At 37.8% G+C, this 21,117-nt stretch overlaps 1 protein-coding gene across 1 annotated transcript in view; it reads right to left on the bottom strand.

Annotated features, from left to right (window-relative positions):
- Positions 1-21,117, bottom strand: part of BLTP1 (bridge-like lipid transfer protein family member 1) — a gene marked incomplete at its 3' end in the record, with an annotated part of 123,471 nt that overhangs the window by 35,524 nt on the left and 66,830 nt on the right. Inside the window, exons 43-56 of the mRNA XM_081999640.1 lie at positions 20,241-20,416; positions 19,526-19,701; positions 18,215-18,921; positions 16,663-16,902; positions 16,132-16,225; positions 14,582-14,632; positions 10,897-11,103; positions 10,506-10,744; positions 9,689-9,933; positions 7,997-8,102; positions 4,395-4,492; positions 3,918-4,103; positions 3,130-3,298; positions 2,384-2,595 (exon numbers count right to left, since the gene is read on the bottom strand). Of these exons, the coding sequence (XP_081855766.1) occupies positions 2,384-2,595; positions 3,130-3,298; positions 3,918-4,103; positions 4,395-4,492; positions 7,997-8,102; positions 9,689-9,933; positions 10,506-10,744; positions 10,897-11,103; positions 14,582-14,632; positions 16,132-16,225; positions 16,663-16,902; positions 18,215-18,921; positions 19,526-19,701; positions 20,241-20,416 (2,906 nt within the window). The remainder of the gene's footprint in view (positions 1-2,383; positions 2,596-3,129; positions 3,299-3,917; positions 4,104-4,394; positions 4,493-7,996; positions 8,103-9,688; positions 9,934-10,505; positions 10,745-10,896; positions 11,104-14,581; positions 14,633-16,131; positions 16,226-16,662; positions 16,903-18,214; positions 18,922-19,525; positions 19,702-20,240; positions 20,417-21,117) is intronic.

Below are 21,117 nucleotides of genomic sequence, written 5' to 3'. Positions count from 1 at the left end.
TCTCTGAATCCAAGGTTTTCTCTCAAAGCCATCTACCATTGTCTATCCTTAATAATGCTCCAGTGCTTCATGTATTTTTTTAAACTGCTGTCAACTGGCAATCTAATATTTTCTGTTTTATACTTAAGAGGTGCAGATGACACCTTCACTTTAAATATGATGAGACAGGCATAACCGCAGTCATTTTAAGAAAGGAAGAACAGAGGGAACACAGGTCTGCACAAAATTGTTTCTTAACTGACAATAAACACGGGTTTTCAAGAAAGCTAGGCCCACTGATTTAGCTACTTTCTCATCTATCTGAAGAAAGAATCAATACACAGAGCTAGGTGTCAAATTGGGGAATATGTTGGATCGTGCTGCGCTGGTTGACACTCAGCAAACTGCACAGCCAGTGAAGGAGAAGCTGCATGGCCACAAAGCATCACCCTGTGAACGTATTACTGAGCCATTCATCATTAAACTAAGATCTGAAGGTATTCCAGAAACATAATGCAGTGCACATTCCCCTAGAGAGCGAGTTGCATTAACACACTGCACAGTGCACTGTGTAGGCGTTACTTTAATACAGAAACTAGTTAACTGCACATTAAAGAATACCTCATCCTGTGTAACGTATTATACTTACCCTGTACTACAACAATACGCTTTTTGTCAATGACTGCGTTTTAACTACCTTTCTTTAACCCAGTGTGAGTTCCTAAATAAAAGTAACTGCTTGAAAAACATGTATCTTTGCCCCAGCCGGCAACAAAGCCCCACGCAGCCGCTTGCTCGCTCCCCTTCCCGCAGTGGGATGGGGGAGAGAATTAGAAAAAAAACCTCGTGGGTTGAGATAAACACAGTTTAATAGGACAGAAAGAGAGAAGGAAACAACGATAACAACAATAAAACCGACAAAGGAATGTACAAGAACAAGTGATGCCCAATACAGCGATTGCTCACCGCCCAGTGATCGACAGCCCGTCCCCGAGCAGCGATTTCCGCCCCCCCGGCCCACTCCAGTTTATGTACTGGGCATGACGTCGTATGGTGGGAAATATCCCTTTGGCCAGCCTGGGTCAGCTGTCCCGGCTGTGTCCCCTCCCAGCTCCTCGTGCACCCCCAGCCTGCTCGCTGGCAGCCCAGCACAAGAAGCTGGACTGTCCTTGACGGCTCAGCAACAACCCAAAACATCAGCACGTTATCAACAGTTTCTCATCCCAAATCCAAAACACAGCCTCACACTAGCTTCTGTGAAGAAAACCAGCTCTAGCCTGGCTGAGCGGGGTGTTTGCTTCACTGCTGTGTCTGAGGACACCAGGTTGTAAGTCCTAGAGCTGGGCTCAGAGCCCAGGCCATTGGGCCATTGGGGGGTTTTTTTTTGGAGCCCGCCCCGCAGCATGCAGGTGGCCCAGGAAAGGGCAGAGGCTCTGCATTTGCCCTCTGGCCACAAGCCCAGACCAGTCCTCGCCCTTTCGCTGTTGCAGGCAGCTGGTCTGGGCTTGTGGCCAGAGGGCAAATGCAGAGCCACTGCCCTTTTCTGGGCCACCTGCAAACCGGGGGCAGATGCTCCATGGAGCCCCTGGGCTGCTGTTAGGGGCTGGAGCCCACAGCCCCCTCCCATGCCTAGCAGGCTGGCTTTCCTTAACGTCACAGTGCCTGCCACAGGGACTGGAGTAGTGGCAGTGCCTGTCACATTGCCATCAGACCCAGAGAGCCCCTCTCCCCTTTGCACAGTGTTAAATAGAGCTCGGTAGGCACGGGCCAGGCCCCAGCACATTGCAGTGATTTGTGTCTCCTTGGAGCTGCCAGGCTGACAGCATGCTTCTTCCAAATATTCTGCTAGTTTATCAGGATTCTGCACTTGTTCGGGAGTGAAGTTCCAAAACACTGGAGGTGCCCACTGCCCAAAGTGGCCCCTGCTGGGGACATCAGCAATCAGCCGCTGTTATGTATCTCAAACAGTTATTCATACTCTCATTCCTTGTTTTAATTAAGCAAACAAACAAGTCAGAACATCACGTTAAAGCCAACAGTTTTCAAAGTTTTTCTTTTTCTATCGTATGAAAAATAAAGGATTAATTGGAATTTCTGATGGAAGCTTTCAAGAAAATATGTTCCAGCTGAAACATTTCCAAGGACTTTCCAAAGCGCTGAGCTCATATATGGTATAAAAAAGAATCCATGACATTTCCCCAAAACATGCATAACCTAGCTGTTCTATAAATGAGAACACCATTTCTATTACAAGCAGCGTCACTAGTGCAATTATCAGCATCCTATGGCTTCTGTGTCGGTGTGATGAAAAATTACATTTATGGACATAAGAGCCATGTACCACATACAAATGGGTATTTCAACAGACTACTAATAGTCACGTTACTTCAGACATTTTGATTACCTGAGGTGTGTTTGTGATGGGCAGGCAAATTCCTAAGTCATTGACAGTCAGCTGAAGAAAGAGGGTCCCAAAAGCCTGCGCAGAGGTTTGTTGGATTCCAGGCAGCATATCTACTACTTCTTTTGTGGCCATATGAATATCTTTATGTAAAGCCATTCTCTGTTCATTCCAGTTGTCATATGCAGCCTTGTAGTTCAGCCAAAATAGCACAGCTTTATGAAGAAACCAGAAATGCTTAATTGAAATCAACACATACAAAAAAAAAAAAAAACACATTCACTAAATAAAGTTAATTTTTTTTTTTTTCATTTTTATGGTTTCTCCATAACCTTAAGACCGTAGATGTACAACAATGGACACATATATTCAGGATGTAGTGAAGAGGTTCATGCTGTAAAGGATAAGATGGACAATACCGATCATTTAGCATCAAAATTAACACATAAAAATACAGAAATCGATGCTTGTTCTCAGCATTATTCATTTTTAAAGATTTACAAAAGCAACTTCCTCCAAACCACCTAAAAACTAATCACTTCAGCAAATGGAATTGTTGACATTAAGAATTATTAACCTGTTGGCATGCAGTAGATCTAAATTTCTCAGCTAGTTCATTTTACTTATCACTTTGATTTGACATGAAATATCCTAAATCTTGAATAACCAAGCCTCTTTGAAAAAAAAAAAAAAAAAAGTATATCTTCCCCAGTATGAAAACAAATTTGTAGCAATTATCTCTTCAATACCTCTATCAAAGGCCACAGGCTGAGCAAAAACAATTGGTCTGTTCAAAGTAATGAGCACAGCTTCCCTATCCGATGAGCCACTGATTTCTTCTCGGAGAGCATTTCTTAATCCAATTCTTGTTTTGAAATAGGCAACTTGATGAAAGTCTGAGCCAGCTTCTTCATACACCTTAAAATGTTCAAAAAATGGGAGAAGGGAGGAGTTCAGGGCCAGGGGAAGAACAATCCAATTACTACATTTGACAAAATGTAAAATTTACAAGAAGAAGTAAAGATGTCTCCTTTCCCCTTTTTCTTTTCCAGGCAAGACTCCTTTGAGGATATTAAATTTTTTTACATTAAATCCTCATCGCAGTGTTATTTTTCTTATTTATCATAAAATATTAACTAGAATAACTATTTATAAGTCCAGATCCTCTACTGTGACAGTTCTAAGATTTGTATTTGTTTGTTTCTAGGCATCACAAAATATTTTCTTATCATAGAATTAGTGATTCCAGGAAACAGCGGGTTTAAGAATCCAGGAGATACAACTGTCAAACTAATACAGACAAACTAGGTCAAAGTGTAGGTCTAGTCAAGTTTGGGTCTTGTCTGATCATATTATTTCATCCACATACCCTAAAAATAATAGCAATATCAACGAAAATTTTGAATATGACTTAGTAGCAAGGCCATTACTGTTGCAAAGGGCTAATAAGTTCTAACATATTAATAGCATGAAAAAAATGTATTTTTTTAACCACACACTATTAAGAACACCACATGCAAGGATGCTGAGCACTAACCTGATGCTTAACAATCTGTCCTAGTGCCAGATTTAAATCCACCTGGCATTTCCCAAACAGTTTGAGGTAGCTGCTACTTCCAGGCATTGCTTTGGTTTGCAGTCTGTTTGAGAGTTCAAGTTCTATCAATCCAGTTTCAAATCTCACAGCTCGCATTGAGGGAGTTGTAGCTGTCACTTGAATTCCCTAATGAATAAGGAAGGTACAAAGCTATTAGAATCTGGTTCAGAGACAGAAAAAGAAGGAGGGGAAAAAAAAAAAAACCAACCCAAAAAACCCTTTTCACTGTGCAGCAAAAGAAGAAAACATAATAGTTCTTCACAATGCAATGCCACTAAGGTATTTTGAAAGATTGCAGGAACCAAATTCAAGGTCTTTTTCTTCATGCAGAACATTCCTGATTCAATAAGCTTTGAGGTAAAAACCCAAAAGCCATTAATAGCATCCAGCACCACTCTTTTGTCATCATAAGATTACCTTAAACTGTAGGCTCAATGAGTAAAGAAGAATTTTTGGTTTTTCTCCATCAGTTGTGCCATCATGTTCATTCCAAAGGGGTATCGGCTGCTCCCCTCCTGTATACATTAAATATACACAGTCAGAGTTTTAACAAAGAAAACATTTTAAAACAAACAGATCTAAAAACAGGTGACAGTGAATTAAGCCTCATTTTAAACAGGGATTTATAAAAACAAATATAGGTGCAGATTCAGCTTGTTACATATAGTTAATAGCTCTCTACTAAAACTCCAGGCAGAGTCATGTTTGTCCCTCCTGGGAAGCTTCCCCCAGGAAGGCTCAAATCCTACGAGGAGTAACACCTAGTTTTCAAAAAGATACTCTTTATCTCCCACACCAATGTACCTCCTAAATATCTGACAATAAAAATTAATCACTTGACTGAATACTGTGCAAATTGCATGAAAAGAGGAATTGAAATTATATCAGTATTTTTCAATGACAGGAGAAGAGAGTATTCTGCAGTTACTTTATTTTTGTGTTTTCTTCCTCATCCTGGCACGTTTCACCCCAAGTTATTTATCCCCATAGGCCCTAACCTGAAGGAGCAATCCTGTCTAAAATTCTCCTTGAGATTTGATCTATATTCAGTCTTAGTTTATAGGAAGGGCTTGCTGCTGGAAAAGGCGAAGCCATTAATTATCTCCATATATGACATTTCTAATTACAGTTACTTGGTGGTAAGAATAGGCAGTTAAATCAGGGATTAAAAAAACCAAAAAACAGTAACAGTAAACTTTTATCACTCCATTTTGTAGCTGGATGCTTTTCTTCCCCAAATAGTCCTAATAAGCCTCCTCCTCTTTTTGTTGTTTATTTCCCCCCCCCCCCAAATATTTTTAACTAGGATCATGTAAAGCTACAATGGTAACCTAAGGGTTCTGAGCAAGAGAACTAACTCGTCTTTCATATATACTCCACATGCATATTAAGATGTTTTTTTTGCAATAACATTTCTTCATGAAGTTTGTAAAACATCTTCCAGTTAAAAAAAAAAAAAAAGAAAAAAGCAATATTACTTTTAAATACAATTTTTCCATCTACCCTGTCACTTAAGGGAGCATAATTTTCTTGAATGAAAGTAAATTAGAAGGTGGATTTGAATCTTTACATAACCCAGTGCAAAAAGTGGTAAGATTCTGAAAGCGGACACCAGCTATCTTTACATCAACACTGCCCTCAACTTGCAGATGGAATTATTATGGATTGCTCTGTGCATTAACTAGCTTTTAATCTGTGCAACTGCACCTTAAGTAATTGGTACATATGCAGTTTTTATATAAGGATAATATGCAATCAATATTTTAGTGCAACAGAAACCGTAATTAGAAAAACCACTTTAGTATATTACACTAATTGGAATTTTCAAGCCACGTAAATTATTTTGCTGCAAGTCAGAAGGAGAAAAGCTATTCTCCCCCACGTTGTTCTGCATTCAGCACCCTGACCCATGGATTGCTGGCACCTGGCCACGCTCCTGCTGAATCACCACAATACGGAAGGTAGCAGTCACATTTTAAGAAACTATCAAGCTCCTACGAGCAATACAAATTTACAGTCTGGAAAAGTAAAGAACTAGCAATAGCAATAAATTCCTCACATAAAAACAGAGGAGAGACTGAACTGTAGAGACTTAGAAATGTTGTAAAAGAAATCTAATATAGCTTTCCTGTTTCACCACTTTATGCTCCTCTATAAAAATTGTTCTAATAGAATTATGACAGCTGTTGCAGGTTTATTCTTCCCCGAAGAAGAATTCTTCCCCTATTCCTCCCCTGGTTCTCTTACTACCCAATGCTAATATATTTTTGCCTGCAACAAACATCAGGGTGTTGAAAATCTGCTTCTTCCTACACCCTTCAGGGATTCTGACATTTTCCAGTTTCATTCCACTCTATCTTCTAACTCCCTTGAGGGCATGTCACCTGGACCTGCACAGTTCTTTTATGTACGTTATACGTACATACACACAGAGGTATACGAAAGGAGTGTGTAGATGCACACACAGACACTCCTTTCACTTAGTTACCACTTTTAGTTTCTCTTTCTTCGTGATGTTTCCAACTATTAATGGATCCACTAAAAATTAGCTATATTTCTACAATAGCCTTTTCAAATAACTCAAAAAATGCTAAAATCAAACTACATTAAATTTCACCTGCGTTTGAAGATTTATTCACATTTGTCATCCTGTAACGTTCTCTCTCAAACATACATCCTTCTTCCTCTAAAAACTTAACTAATAAAATGAATATTCCCTTTATTTCCCCTGGTCATTTTACTTTCTTTTTGACCTTTTTATTATTATTTCTTAGCAGACAGATATAATAATACTTATTAATTATTGCTTTTCCTTTTTCTAATTAATTTCCTGTTTATCCCCATCTACCAATTCTTATTTTTGACCTTAAGAACAAAACACTTCTACAGTTCTTTACTTACTTGCTTTTCTGTTCATCTCCTCATCTGTCATGTAATATTCACAGTCAATTATATACCTGTATTTGTATTTAAGACGACCAAACAGTAACTAATCTGTCAAACAAAGCTTCCAGCCCTTACATTTCTCTTGGAGTAGTCACACGTCAGAAAATACTATAATTTTGTACCCTTTTTTCCACTCTGTGGCTGATAGAACCGGTTTGCTGAAATGAAATACCACTGCATGGCACAAGTTATGAGTTTTTTGGTTTGCTTTCAGTTCTTGAACACAGACCAAGTCTCTAACAGTAAGAACTAGAAAGCGAGTGGATCTATATTTAAACGCTGTGCAAACTGTGATTCAGTCAGAGAGAGTTTTTTTATGTAAGAAAATAAACATTTTGTAACTTTGTCTGTCTACTCAATCAGATGAACACACAATTCAGTATGTTATTTCCATTGCATACTGCAAAAGAGACAGCACCAAGTGATTTTGCAACTGTTCTCTAACTGGGTTTTTAATGACAACGCTATTTTTCTTCTGAAATTTTTTTGAGAACAGAAGCCAGCTTAAATGACAGAAACACCACAGTCATTTCTGCAGTATACAGCATAATACACAAAACAAATCTAATGAATAGCCAAATGCCTTTTTCATACAGTTCTGACACACGTTATCTGCAAAGAATAGAAGAGCTAGGAATCAGGAGACACTAAGTAATACCGATATTGACACTATTTTCCCTGGACAGAACTGTTTTCCTGTAAAATAATATACTGATGTTATTTTACAAAATGCACTACCACGATCTGCGTTTTAGAGGAGAACAAAGTGAATACAGAAAGTAGCCCAGCCAAGGTCACGTCATAGATAGATACAGAGGCTAGTGTCCAGAATGACAAACTATCCTGCTTCCCAATAAAATGTCTTGTTTCTGATAGAGCTACAAAAATTTCTAGAGCCTCTGTTATTACTTCAAACTCCTGCTCTGCTGCTTGCTTCTTGCTGCTGCTTAGAGTGCTGGATGTGAAACGATGGTGTCTATGAAATAAATAGCTGATCCAGAGAGCTATATAATGTTGCCCTTCAACAAGGTTTAAGGATCTTTCCTGAACTTGGTTTCAAGTGTTCTGCTTACCTGAAACCTTCTGTATGACTTCATTTACTTCCTTCATGAACACTTTTTGCACAAATACTAAATGATTTAAAAGATCAGTTGTGAGATTATGTTCGAAGGAACCAACCTGCAGAAATATAAAATTTTAGAACAATATTGTAAAACAGTTACCATGCCTACGCTTTCAGAACAATGCATGTTTAGTTTTCAGGCCTATCAGTCCAATTATATCGTTATTGGCATAAAAATAGTTTTGTCTGGCAATTTTTCTGCTGTGAATGCCTATCAGAAAACTGAAAGACATCCATTATTATAAGAAAAAGTTTGTTCTCCTGCTTAAGTGTAGCTTAGACAATAAAATGCAGGACTTGATTAAGGTTCATGGAAGTATGCAAAACGCTACTTAACTACAGATAGTAAATCATTATCAGAACAAAAAGGAAATGAGCTGTCAACCTTTAAAAGTGCATTATTCTAGTTACTGTAGATGAACAAGTTTACTGGTATCTTCAATGGTAAACTTATTATGTGTCCAATCTAATATTAAAGAATATTCCTAAGGAACTGAAGTCTGCCTAAGATTGCTTAAATTTGCCATTAAGATTTTTTAAAATAAAATTAAAATACAGGTATTTTCTAAAACTACTTGGACTTGGCTTTTGCCTTTGCTAAGGAGCCCCTCCCTTTGTTTTATTTGCTGAAAAAATTCAAAGACCCTAAGGTCTTTCTTCAGCCAGGAAGTAACTCAAATGGGTTGAGCAAAGAGCAGCATCTAATTAAACTTCTCCCATAAAGATGCAGACATTAGAAGTCTCAATTACAAACATGCTAGACTATTTTTCTAACTAAAGAAATACAGTTCGTACAAAATCTCCACTTCTCCCAGGTTTCTTTTAAGCAGCATCACTTTTCTCTCTGTGAAAAGTAACTGTGGAAATTGGTACACGACTAGAACTTGCGAGTAGAACACTCTGTGTTAAACAGAAAAATTTATATAATTTATTAAGGTTATATACAGCTTCTCCTGTCTATGGGGCTGTCTAATGAAAAAATAGAACAGTTATAAAAAAATAAAATTGTTTTAAAAATTTTCAGTATTTCTTTCTGCAAAATATACATTATCTGATGTGTTAGCATAAGCTTTCAGTTTAAAATTACACTTTATTTGAATCATCAGCATAATATATTTTTGTCTACTTCACTAACGAGAAATACTGCCCTTCAAAAAAGTTTCTAAACACATCTTCCTTATTTATTTGTACAAAAAAACATATTAGGAAAAATTTCTTTACTGAGAGAGTGGTCAAACATTGGAATAGGCTGCCCACGGAAGTGGTGGAGTCACCGTCACTGGAAGTGTTCAAAAAATGTGTGGATGCGGCACTTGAGGACATGGTTTAGTGGGCATGGTGGTGCTGGGTTGATGGTTGGACTTGATAATCTCAAAGGTCTTTTCCAACCTTAATGATTCTGTGATATTCAAAATCCTCCAATATAGTGGTCTTGACTGCTTAGCACGTTGGCTGCTCAACAAACTAAGGGCTGAGAAAGTTCTATGTCAGTGTCATGCTTTACAAATGCTATATTTGGATCAACCTGTAAACCTGAGAGTTCTGGAGTAGGCAGATTATTAAAACAATATGAAGATGCACATACAGAAATGTAACAGAATAGAAATAACAACAAGTTATCAAAGATGACTTCAACACCTACTTCAGCCACACAACGTAAGTAGTTCCCCTGTAGATAATAGCCTTGCTTAGCAGGTAGTTCATCTATGCTCCAAATTTGGTCTGAGTAAGTATCATGTTCTTCCATGATATATTTGCCTGACATAGTGACAGGAGGAAGGTTGAGACTTGCCGACGGGGGAATGGTTGACATATCGGTGGCAGAGACTTTTGAAGTGAAGCGCAATCTGTGACTTGGAAGCTCAAAATTAAATCTAGTTTGTGCACCTGTAAGAGGAAGACAGGGAAAGAAAAGGTATGAACTGGCAAAAGAATCTTTTATTTATCCTTAAATTCAGTAATGCTTCTGGAATGAAAAAAACCTTTAAAATGTTATTGAAGTGCAGAGACCTCTAGAGCTATACATATCCACCCACATGATTCTGTGTTTTCTTAATTTTTAAAGAAAATGAAGACTTCACTGTAATTAGATGGAGAAGAGAGTCATCCAACCAACCTCATCTGTACCGAGACTCTATAAGAGTATTCTCAAGCAGCCTTATGAATCAGAATTCAGTTAATCAAGGATCATAAACTGATTTGAGCAGAGGGAAGCTACATATGAATCCATACATGTCTTCACCTGCTCTTGTATTCTGCTTCTAGCAAATGTGGATAACAACAGTGTAAATGCTCTGCATGGCCTCATCTGATTGAAGTCCACGTTAAAAAAAATAAGCCAATAGCAACAGATTCAAACTTCTAGCTATCACTCAACAGAAACATCGAGTCCTCTTGGATGCTTCTAGCAAGGCCAAAGTAAAAGCCATAGTGTTTTTAACATTTCAGGGAACCATTACCTGTCATTCCATGACTCCTCATTCTTCCCATCTTATATTCTGCCTTTAGAGAGGGCAAGAGCGCGGCTCCAATAGCTATACCGTCTATCATGGCACTGAATTTAAGAACTATAGGCTTCTTTTCTAAGCCTTCTGGCAGCTGTGGAAATTCATTTGTTTCAACAGGTGTTTGATTAATACTTGTTGGAGTCTTTTCAGAGGGCAAAGGAGTTGCAACATCTTCTTTGGTAGGCTGGGGCCTATTTAACCAAGGCAAAGATCAGAAAATATTTTTGTTATTTTAACACGATCCACGACTAGCCTGACTCTACCACGTATGTTCAAAGTAGCCCAAGCCCATAAACGGATCGCAACCAGCGGCGCTCAGAAGCACCATGCAAGCAGCACTTACGCAGTTGATGGTTGCCTGATGAGATCCGAAATCTGCTTGGAGAGCTGGTGAGAACTGCGCACCATCATGCTGTGCAGCGTGGCAGGATGCTGAGGAATGTTGATGCTGATGGCTCCAACTTTGACCACAGCAGCGTTGTTTGTTTTCAGTCCTCTCTGGGCGCTGTACAGGGCCTGGGATTTGGCAATACTGCACTTCACAACAGTTCTAACAGAAAAGGAAATAGGATTTATTTGCACATCTTTCAAAACAGTCACAGTTTTATGTTAAAATGGGTTTTTAAGTGTTAGCTGAATTTGAAACCATTCACATAAGTGGTTTTGTTTATAAACTACATCCACATTCCTTTGTCTTTCACTTTACACACACAGATGCACTACATGCCACAAACAACTACACTACATTTAAGAGAACTACAAGTCATGCATTGCAATAATACCTGTTGAACTGTTATTCTTGCATCATGTAAGACCATTTGAGTTTATACACAGTAGGCTACACATACACAGACAGATTTTCACACACAGAAACAAATAAGAGCCTTCCATTTCAATCCCTTTTCAGGAATAATCTTGAATCATCCTTTTCGTAAGAACACTTAGTAAAATCTGATTTTAGCATCCAAAAGCTAACTTAATAGCTAATAAATACTAATAAATACATTGCAAGTGATAAATGGGTTTGTGAACTAATAGCTGACATTTAATTGACACATACTATTCCAAAATATGAAGTCTAAACTTTATTATAATACTAAGGAGGATATGGTTCACAATGGTTACCCAAGATAAAACTACAACTGCACAAAGCTGACAGTTTTTGATGTCCAAATGAAATTTTGGCATATCAGAATTTACTAAACTCCTATTAAAACAGATACATGGGGTAACGCAATAATGTTTCTCATCTAAGGTCAGTTACTGGAGGGTTACCCAATGGCAATATATTATGTAGCCATCACAGAATATTACAGCCTCAAAGACATACAGCTGTGAAGGTGCAGTACATTAGCGAAAGTGTCTGGAAAACTTCAATCAAAGTTTCTCAAATACTAAATTTTAAGGAGCATAGCTAAAATACTTTTTGTATCAGGATTTAAATTGTTCTGTAGACAGATTGATTTCATGGTGAAAGCTACAATATTCTATGCATTCTACTCCCTAAGCAATGTTTCTTCTGTGAAGCCCTAACACAGGGCTCCTTATTCTGATCTTAAAATATCAGCTAGCCCAAAGCATCCCAGGTGTGGAAATAAAAAAGGACATCATCCTTCTGCTTATAATGAAGAAGTACACAGCACTGTAAAGCAAACACAGGCCTATCAACAGCAGATTAGTTTACTGAAGCTCTAGAAACATTTTCAGATTTTCACAGCTATGCAAGAGCTACAAGTGACCTACGGTGGTTATGGATTAATACTTTAGGGTAGACCGTCAAGTAGAAATGATTTCAAAATATTTGAATAATTTACACAAATATGAAGGAGGAAACAAATCTTAATTCACAGGTATTTTCAGAAAAACATTATACAAATAAACACTGCTTAAGAAAAGGGCAGACATTTTAATCCACCTCTATAAGAAAAAAATCACAATTATTTCTCTGTTGATGTTTGCTTACTTCCTACTCTCTTTCTGCTACCACTCTGACTGAATTATTGTGAAGCCAATCAAGAATACATTTTTCCCCCATCTATAACACGAAATACTACTATATTAGCTATTGAAGCATCACAAGAACAACTTTCAACTTAAGGGAAGCTGCAAGATCTCTTCCTGACCCGTACCAGACAGACAGTCTAGTCGTAATCTATCTTTGTGTAGAAGTTAAAAGTAAAAGTAGTTGGAGTTGAAGTCTGTACTGCATTTACAATCAATTGCAAACATGGGAATTCATACCATTTCAGGCACTTCCTTAATTTAAAAAAAAAATTACACCAATATAGCTGTCACAGGAGCATCAGATTTCAGCAAGGTTAACTGTGCTTCTCTGCTAAGGTATTTCCCTATTTCATGCAGCGAATGAATTTCACTGTCACTTGTCTGGTCTACAAAAAGCCTGCTTCCACATATTATATATCTGCAGTTTGCTTACCTATGTTGATATGCCTATAACAGATCTGTTTGAGTATTATTAAAATCACTAATCAATATTTAAGTAATGGATTCAGAAGTAATTCTACATTCTCATTTCAATTTCATAAATAATGACCCTCCACGCAAACTTGTGAAAAAAGTATTAGTCTCACTATAGAACTGGCTACAAGGCCATCACTCAACCTAAAAGATTTTTAGGAACATTAGAAAAAGGGGTGGGAAAAAATGTCAGTAAGAGGTGTGTAACACACAGGAACTACCACACTGAGTCAGATGAAAATTCAGGCAGTAGCAGATACTTGGGGTGTAAATAAAGCGATCCTTCCCGTAATTCCAGCCATCAGGGGTTTCCGTTTTGAGCCAGAGGCTGTATTGGTTCATGACTCACCACCAGACCTATCCTTCATGGATTTGTCCAGTCCTTTTCATCATTTGTGCTTTTATTGACCACAACATACAGCAATTAATTCAACTGTTCAATGACACGCTATGCAAAAAAAGTACTTTCTTTTGCTGGTTTAACATTGCTACCAGACAAAAAGGAATAAAAAACTGAGTAACTGCTTATCTATTTTCTTCACATCACTTGCAGCTTTACAGTCCATCACCTCTCCTTCCAGAGGCATAAGGACTTTTTAAAGTTAATCCTGTATTATCACAACACTGAATATACACAAATGCCATAACAAACAGCAGTTGTACTAAATCCTTCTGAAAGATAGGCACTGGTGGTCTAAAGCAGCAAAAGAAATCTATGCTCAGAATATTGCTTTGGGATTTAAAAAAAGAAAACGGAGGGAAAAAAAAAAAACCACAAAAGACCCTCACTGGCTACATAAGTTTTCTTCTCAGAGTGCTGCAGGGTCATTGTGTAACAGGGCTTCTAGGTTGCCAGTGTACCATTTCCCACCTTGACCACTACCCCAGTGAGACCCTCTGGACTTTAGCATCAGGAAGTAAGAAAGCAACTAGACAGAAAACATTGCACCTTTTGTGAGAGAGAAGACCTACGTTCACACATACGGACCTGGGGGACATGAAGAGTGTCACCTTCATTAGCACTGGATGCATAGGCATAGTTTTAAGGAAAACATTTTGTGTTAGCATAACCTGGTCAGCATGCCTAGTAATTAAACCCAGCAGAGAGGTAAAAAGACAAAAAGAATAGTCCTATTCATGCTGAAATCACAACAGGTACTATCACTCCAAGCACAGCAGTTCCTTACCAAGTTCAAAGCAAATCTAAGCTGTCTGATCCTTGACATTTATCAGCACGATTTCACCTCGTTGAAATAAACACAAAAGCAGATCTAAAGAACTTAACAGCCAGTGAAATCATTCTAGCATTACAGTAGTGACTGTATAGTGTAATATCTGCCCCTAAAGCTAGATTGTTAACATTTACAAGGGCTTTTTTTGACAGATATTTAGCAGCCGACATTAAAAGCTTATCTAGGTAATATTAGATGTTAAACTAAAATGTATTCAAGCAACATCTGCCTACACAGTCACACACAGTAGGAATGCAGCTATTAGCTACACAACACAGAGTTAATTGCAAGACTATTGAACATAATAATATGACATACAGAAACTCTTGTTTGGCTGTGCTTGTAGGAGATGTAGGAAAATCCTCCAGTCTACAGATGAAGATTGAAGAGAAAGCAAGAAAAACAAAAACAAAGCAAATAAAGAATAAACATTCATGCAAAATTAGTCAGTTAATTACTTGTAACCCACAATACGACACTTACTTTCAAATTTACCGAGTTGAAGGTTTTGGTTTTGTTAGGGTTTGTTGCTTGCTATTGTGGTTGTTAAAGATTTATCACTATTTCCCCCCCTTTCCTTTTGTACCCTCCCTATATGGAAGCTCAGTAAGATTATGACATAAAACAGACATGAAGAACCTCAGAAACCCTACATGGCTGTCAGATTAGACCTTTTATTTATCCCTCTGAAACACGCTTATTGGAAGCAATTTAGCTGGGGACATTAATAAAATTCCCTATGTTTTAAGGTCTATATTGCATCGTCCAAACTAAACAGGAATTAAAAAGAGAGACTCAAGTCACATTGTTTAGCCCCTTTTCTACAACATTAATATTCTAAAACCAGATCACATACTGAGGCTTACACAGCTAAAGCTCAAACTGCGTGAGGGTGATCTACGTTACAAATAGCTGTAGTTCAACTGCTGTTCTGCAACTCAAACAGAAAGAAGTTCAGCTGGAAACAAAGAAAAATAATGCATGCCCTTTCTGAGTTTGTGAACCTGGCCAAAAAAAACCAACAAAAACCCAAACCAATGTGGATGCTGAGCAAGAGGTTCATGCATGAAAAGTGATTCTCCCCCCTACCCCTGCAAAGTTTTGTCAGTATATAAAGGGAGGAGACTGGATGTTAAAACTGTAAAAATAACAGAAAGAATCATGCATCACAGGAGTTCAAAAAGATACCTATTAAAGAAACCATATAGATCTTAAATGGGAATAATCAGCATCAACAGGTTAAATACTCCCTAAAAATCTGCTATGGTTTAGTGGAACCTATAAGCTACAAAAAGCAATTAGAAGCATAAGAGAAACAACACACATGATGTGATAAAGTTTCTATGTGTACACCACATGGAATAAAATTAGTGCAGAAAGCCATGATTACATGAAATTTAATTTCTTTCTTTTTACAAGAGGACCTGTCACCTATGATTTTTTTAGTCAAGTCACTTAACCCATTTACACACTGTGATCCTACAATCAGTTCCGAACTTACTAGTATCTTTTACTAGGAAGAGAAAGGAACAAGAGTATTCATATTCATGTTACTATGGCTAAGACTTGTGTGACTGAGTGCCCTACACTGAAACCCACTAGTATCTTCACCATATTCCTTCTCATCTTACTCAGATATGCCTTTCATAGAAAAGCCTCCTGTCAACGGGCACATGCAATTAGCTTTACAAGTCAAACTCAAGCCCAACGCTCCAACAGCCGCATGGCTGCCACCAAACTCTATGACTTCATGGATTCTACGTAAATACAATGCTTTCTCCATATTAAGCTACACACCTTTAGTGTCACAAAACTGATACCACTTCTAAGCAGTTGAACAATTTTAAATTGTCAGGCTTCATACTTACTGGATATTTGGGGTAATTCCCTCCAGCAGGACAATATTGACACCTCCTATGTGAGCAGTAGCACATGTCTCAGTCATCTTTTGATGTAGTACATCTTTAAGAAAAAAAGATACTTAACAGCATTTCATTCAGTAAAATACTTCCAGGTATGTCTATTGCTTTCAGAAATATAGCAGCAGGAAAATAACCGAAAAATTACAGTTTTAGTAGTAACATTAAGTAATATCAAATTTAAATTGTGACAAGAGGAAAGCTTTAGAAAATGAAAGGAGTGACTATCTTAAAAAAGAATTTCCTTCACGGCGTTTTCTAAAAATCTTGCATCCTATTAAAATCTTTCAGCATCCTAGTAATAGTTTTTAAAAGAATTTCTTGAACGTTGTACTATCCACACACAGACATAATGTACATCTATTTACAAAGGAAATGTATTAGACATCCACATACGTACACACTGGTATATGTGCACACACATAAACATGTAAAGCTGCCGTTGAATTCAATTTCAGAGTACATTTCAGCTTACCCCACCTTTCATTTTTTCTTTCAGGGTGAAACTGCCGTGGATTCTCTTCAGTTCAGATTCCATCGTTAGACCGCCAATGTCTGCCTCCAGGTGGGTTCGGTTCACCATGCCTATTCCGAAGACGATGAGAGTCACGTGCTGTGGCTCCGAAGTCACCAGGCTGCGCTTCCTCTGCGTGTCTCTGCCATTATCCTGTTCATTCTCAAACACCACTCTACAAGCAGGTTCGGTTGGGCTTCGAACACCTACAGGAATACAAAGGAGTTATTTAAGGATACTTTACAAGAAATCCTTGGCATACCCGATTTATATTTGTATTTGAAACCAAGGATCATGTATCTTGCACATCAAGCAAACTCTTTAGCAAATTATCTGTGCTTCCACTCTAACAACATTGCAACTGAACCAAATCCAAGACAAAACGGGGACAATAATGAGTGATGTGATTTCATTATTACTCATAGACATATTATTATGTATGTTATATAAATATTCATATTTATGTGACTTTATTGTTATACAATACAAATGCTCTGACAGTTTCCAGTTGTCCTGTTTCTTTTTTGATCATTTCACAGCGAAAGGTTCTTTAGTAATTTAGTTTTGGATGAAGAAGTTTTCCTTTTCAGCACACAGACCATAAAAAAAAACTAAGAAAATATGCATTTTGTGCTGATATCATAGCTATGGATAGATACCCTGTGCATGAAAGATACACCCCTCTGTTTAACAGAAGCTCTCATTTGACACTTTCTTGGTTTCTCATTCTTTAGTTAAAATAAGTCCAAAAAAAATATGCCTAGCTAGGATCCCCTGCATATTTACATATTTAAGTTCACCAACAAAAAGAACTATGCTAAGTCAGCTCTCAGATTTACTCTGCTGTGCCAAAATACGTTGGAAACAGAGAGCAATGATCACCCCGGATCTCAAAGCTTTGGGTGAAATTATGGCCCGAACACCTGTAATCTTTGATGGACTTCACCAAAATCAGTATTTCACCTTTTCTTCTCTCGAAGATCGGTTCACAGGTCATTTTTTACTCAGTCATTCCCAGGGCAGAAATTATATCCCTCGGGATTGCTTAGGTATGCTCTTACATATTTTCACAGAACAATAATATACAACATTGCCATTAGCCACTTGAAAACAAAATAGCACCAACGGAAAAACAAACTCAATCCACTCTGTACACAACTAACCAGAAAAAGTTAACTTTTTAACACAGTCCCACACCCGGTGCAAATCCAGATTAACAGAGCTGCACAAGAATATCAAGGGACTGAATTTAAAGCTAATCATTTAACACGTATTTGACTAAGTCTAGGATTGAAAGAATCAGAGCATACTATAAAGCCACAAAAATAATTTTTTCTTTTGTACACCATCTTGGTCAACTAATTACAAGGTCCCCCCAATCCTCACCACTTGCCCTTCTGATCGAAGTTAAATGGGGGGGGGGGAACTTTCAAAAACCACCTTATAATCAAGCTTCAGAAAAATACACTTGAGCAAAAGCACACACTCTCAGTTATCTGGATTCATGAACTAGCTTACCTGTTGGCCCAAAAGTTTCAGAAGACTTTTCTAAAATCCCAGTCGGATCAGAAATGAGTGAATAGAAGTTCAATAGTTTGTACATATTTTGCCAGCACTCAGCAGAAGGTTCACTCTGTTCTGACACGGTAATAGAGTCAGAGTCGTCCATATGAATAGTCATGTGGTCAACGACATCTTTTGAACCTTTCCTGGACACTTTAGAAGTTCTTCTTTCTGACCTCCCCAAGGAATTCTTGTTTCGAGACTCTTTTTTATTGTTCTCATTGTTTGTTCGTTTGTTCTTGGTGTTATTCACTCTGTTACCTCCGTTAAGACTTCCTCGAGAGCTTCGGCTGAAATCAGAAGAGCGGAAGTCTCTGTGTTTGCGGGTTTTAAAAGTAGGTGTCGGAGAGGCTGATCCAGCTGTGTATCTGCTAAGTTTGATGTCCGTCTGCGTGGCTTTGATATCATCAATCATTGTACTGAACTGATGAATGAGACGAACCAGGGCCATATCTACGTGCTGGCTTATGGACTGGCAAGAAATTGTAAAATTACAGTGAAAAGTATTATAATAGCGTTTATTCAAGTCATGAAAAGAAAGGGCATTGGTGGAGTTATGAGGTGTGCACATGGATTTCTCCATTACAACAGCACTAATACTGAAAGTTTCCAACATCAAAGCTGGTTTGAACTCAAGAGGAGGAAGATTCACAGCTCCTTGCCTAAGGAAAGAGAAGGTACAAGTTACTACTTTATTTCTTTTTATGGGAGTCAAATACTTTTTACACAGTGGTATATCTCATTTACTGAATCCAACCTTTTATTTCCTTCAGGATATTGTCTTCTTATCATAGTTCTAAATATCAAAAATTAACTCTTATACTTTCATTCTATGTGCTACTAATGTAGTAATCATTCAGTTCAATGTAAACTTAGTTTGGCATGCAATCTGTCCATCATAACCTAAAGCTTTGCCCAAAATCGGCAGGGGAAAGATTCAGCATTTACACTGAAAGTAACAACCTCATTTACAGGATTAATTACAAAATAGCATTTAAGAGCCTCTCAAATTTCCCCCACTATTATACCCACCAGCTCTCCTTTCCCCCATCTCCAATTTTCAAAAGTAGCTGAGGTTTTAATACTTAAAAGTTTCCAAACCCTTCCATAGGAAGAGGAAAAAAAAAAATTATATTCTAACAGGAAGAGAAAACAGATAAGATTAAAAGAATAAAGGACTGATCCTTATTCTACGGAAGTGCTTTGGAATTCTATGTTTTCACAGGAAAAGCCAATATTGTTTTTTTTAAATACCTCACAACATACCTTCGAGCTCGTTTGCTTTTTCTTTCCTTTGCTGTATCTGAATCAACAATATCTGCTCTTAGGCAGTCCAAAGTGCCTGAGAATGAAAGGTACTCTCCAAAGTACATTCTGTAGCAGAGTGGCATTGCATCCTGAGACTGAATTCCTGTGTAACTTAGAAGAGGTTTGAAAACAACCTGCAAAACAAAACCCACCGATTTACTATTTCTTGTCTAGATTATTCCTATATCCTTGCTCCATCATTGGTTGAGCTACAATATTTACAATGTCAGCTACATAATATAGAACATTTTAAAGTTTTATTGACTGTAAAACAGAAAAGAAGGGAGATAAAAAGGAGAAGGCTTATGGACTTTTTGCGTAAAAAGACTGACTACGCAGAAAGCTAGCATTAAATGCTTAGCTATGGGAGCAAGGTTTCTTCGTGTTCCCTCCAGTAAAACATATTCTGGCGAACTGGGCTAGTCTCATAAATGCTCCAATGTGTTCTCTGAAGTTGTATAACACTGCTCTATTAATCACCATTCATAAAGCTTGTTATGGGACACCTCAGAGGGTTCTTGAGCCCTTTGTCTTTGCATAGGAACGCATAAGAAAGATGTACAAAAACAGGGTAACATTTTCATCATTGTAAGATTTTGTTTTGTTTTGTTTTTTAAGTAATAACTACTTTTTCCCTACAGAACTCCAAAATACATCAGCAAGCCACACCTACCTGTGCATCTGCTAGCTGGACAGCAGGAAACCCCTGGTTACCCTCTTCTACACCTGCAATATCGTCCTGACTGGTGCTGCGCTGCGAGTGTGTGCCATCCAGGGTGTTCTGGTCACTAGACAAAACTGTGTTGAAGTCTGAAGCAGAGGGTATAGTAGGAAGATTGGGTGCCGCACCTAGAAAATAAATACCCATGGAACACTAACACGACAGCAAATTACCACCACCAGCTCTGTGAATTCGGCAAGATTAATTATATAGAAACACATGCCATATACGTAGAAAGTCAGAGCCCTTGTCAGGTCTGTAACCTCACAAAAGTGTCATTCAGGATTAACAAACAGCCTGATATTGCTGAGACAGGTAATAGAGATAGTCCAACACTATTTGGAAAGCAGAAACATCTCCTCCTTTTTGCCCTCCTTCCCAATGCCTTTTGACTGTATGCATTCTACAGGGTACTTAACTCCTGCCTAAACATCTAAGTCCTGTATTTTGCGAACGTGAGCTTGTGAACAAAACTGTTACAGTTTCAGCAGGGAAAAACATAGCTTTTATGAAAAAAATAAATTGAAAGCTATACCTGTACCCTGTGATTCTTTTTGCAGAGAAACACATTCAAGTTTACAGAGGAGCCACACCAGTTAAGCAGTATGTACAGCACAAAGATGTTTTCTGGGATCAGACTATTTGTTCAGTATTAAAACCAAATTGAAACAAGTTATTGTTGCCCAACATTAATACATTACAGTTGAAAGACTGTTAATAGAAGAAGCATTCAAATTTAGTGTTGGTGAAAATGAAAATGAAGATACACACATTTGAGGATTATGAATGATAGCAGGCTTGCAAGAATAAATAAGCTGCAATAAGTTGT

Source organism: Phaethon aethereus (genome assembly GCF_964289735.1).
Source record: "Phaethon aethereus genome assembly, chromosome: 4".
Taxonomy (NCBI): domain Eukaryota; kingdom Metazoa; phylum Chordata; class Aves; order Phaethontiformes; family Phaethontidae; genus Phaethon; species Phaethon aethereus.
The sequence above is the reverse complement of the archived record's forward strand: the minus strand, read 5'-3'. Positions and strand labels throughout refer to the sequence as shown.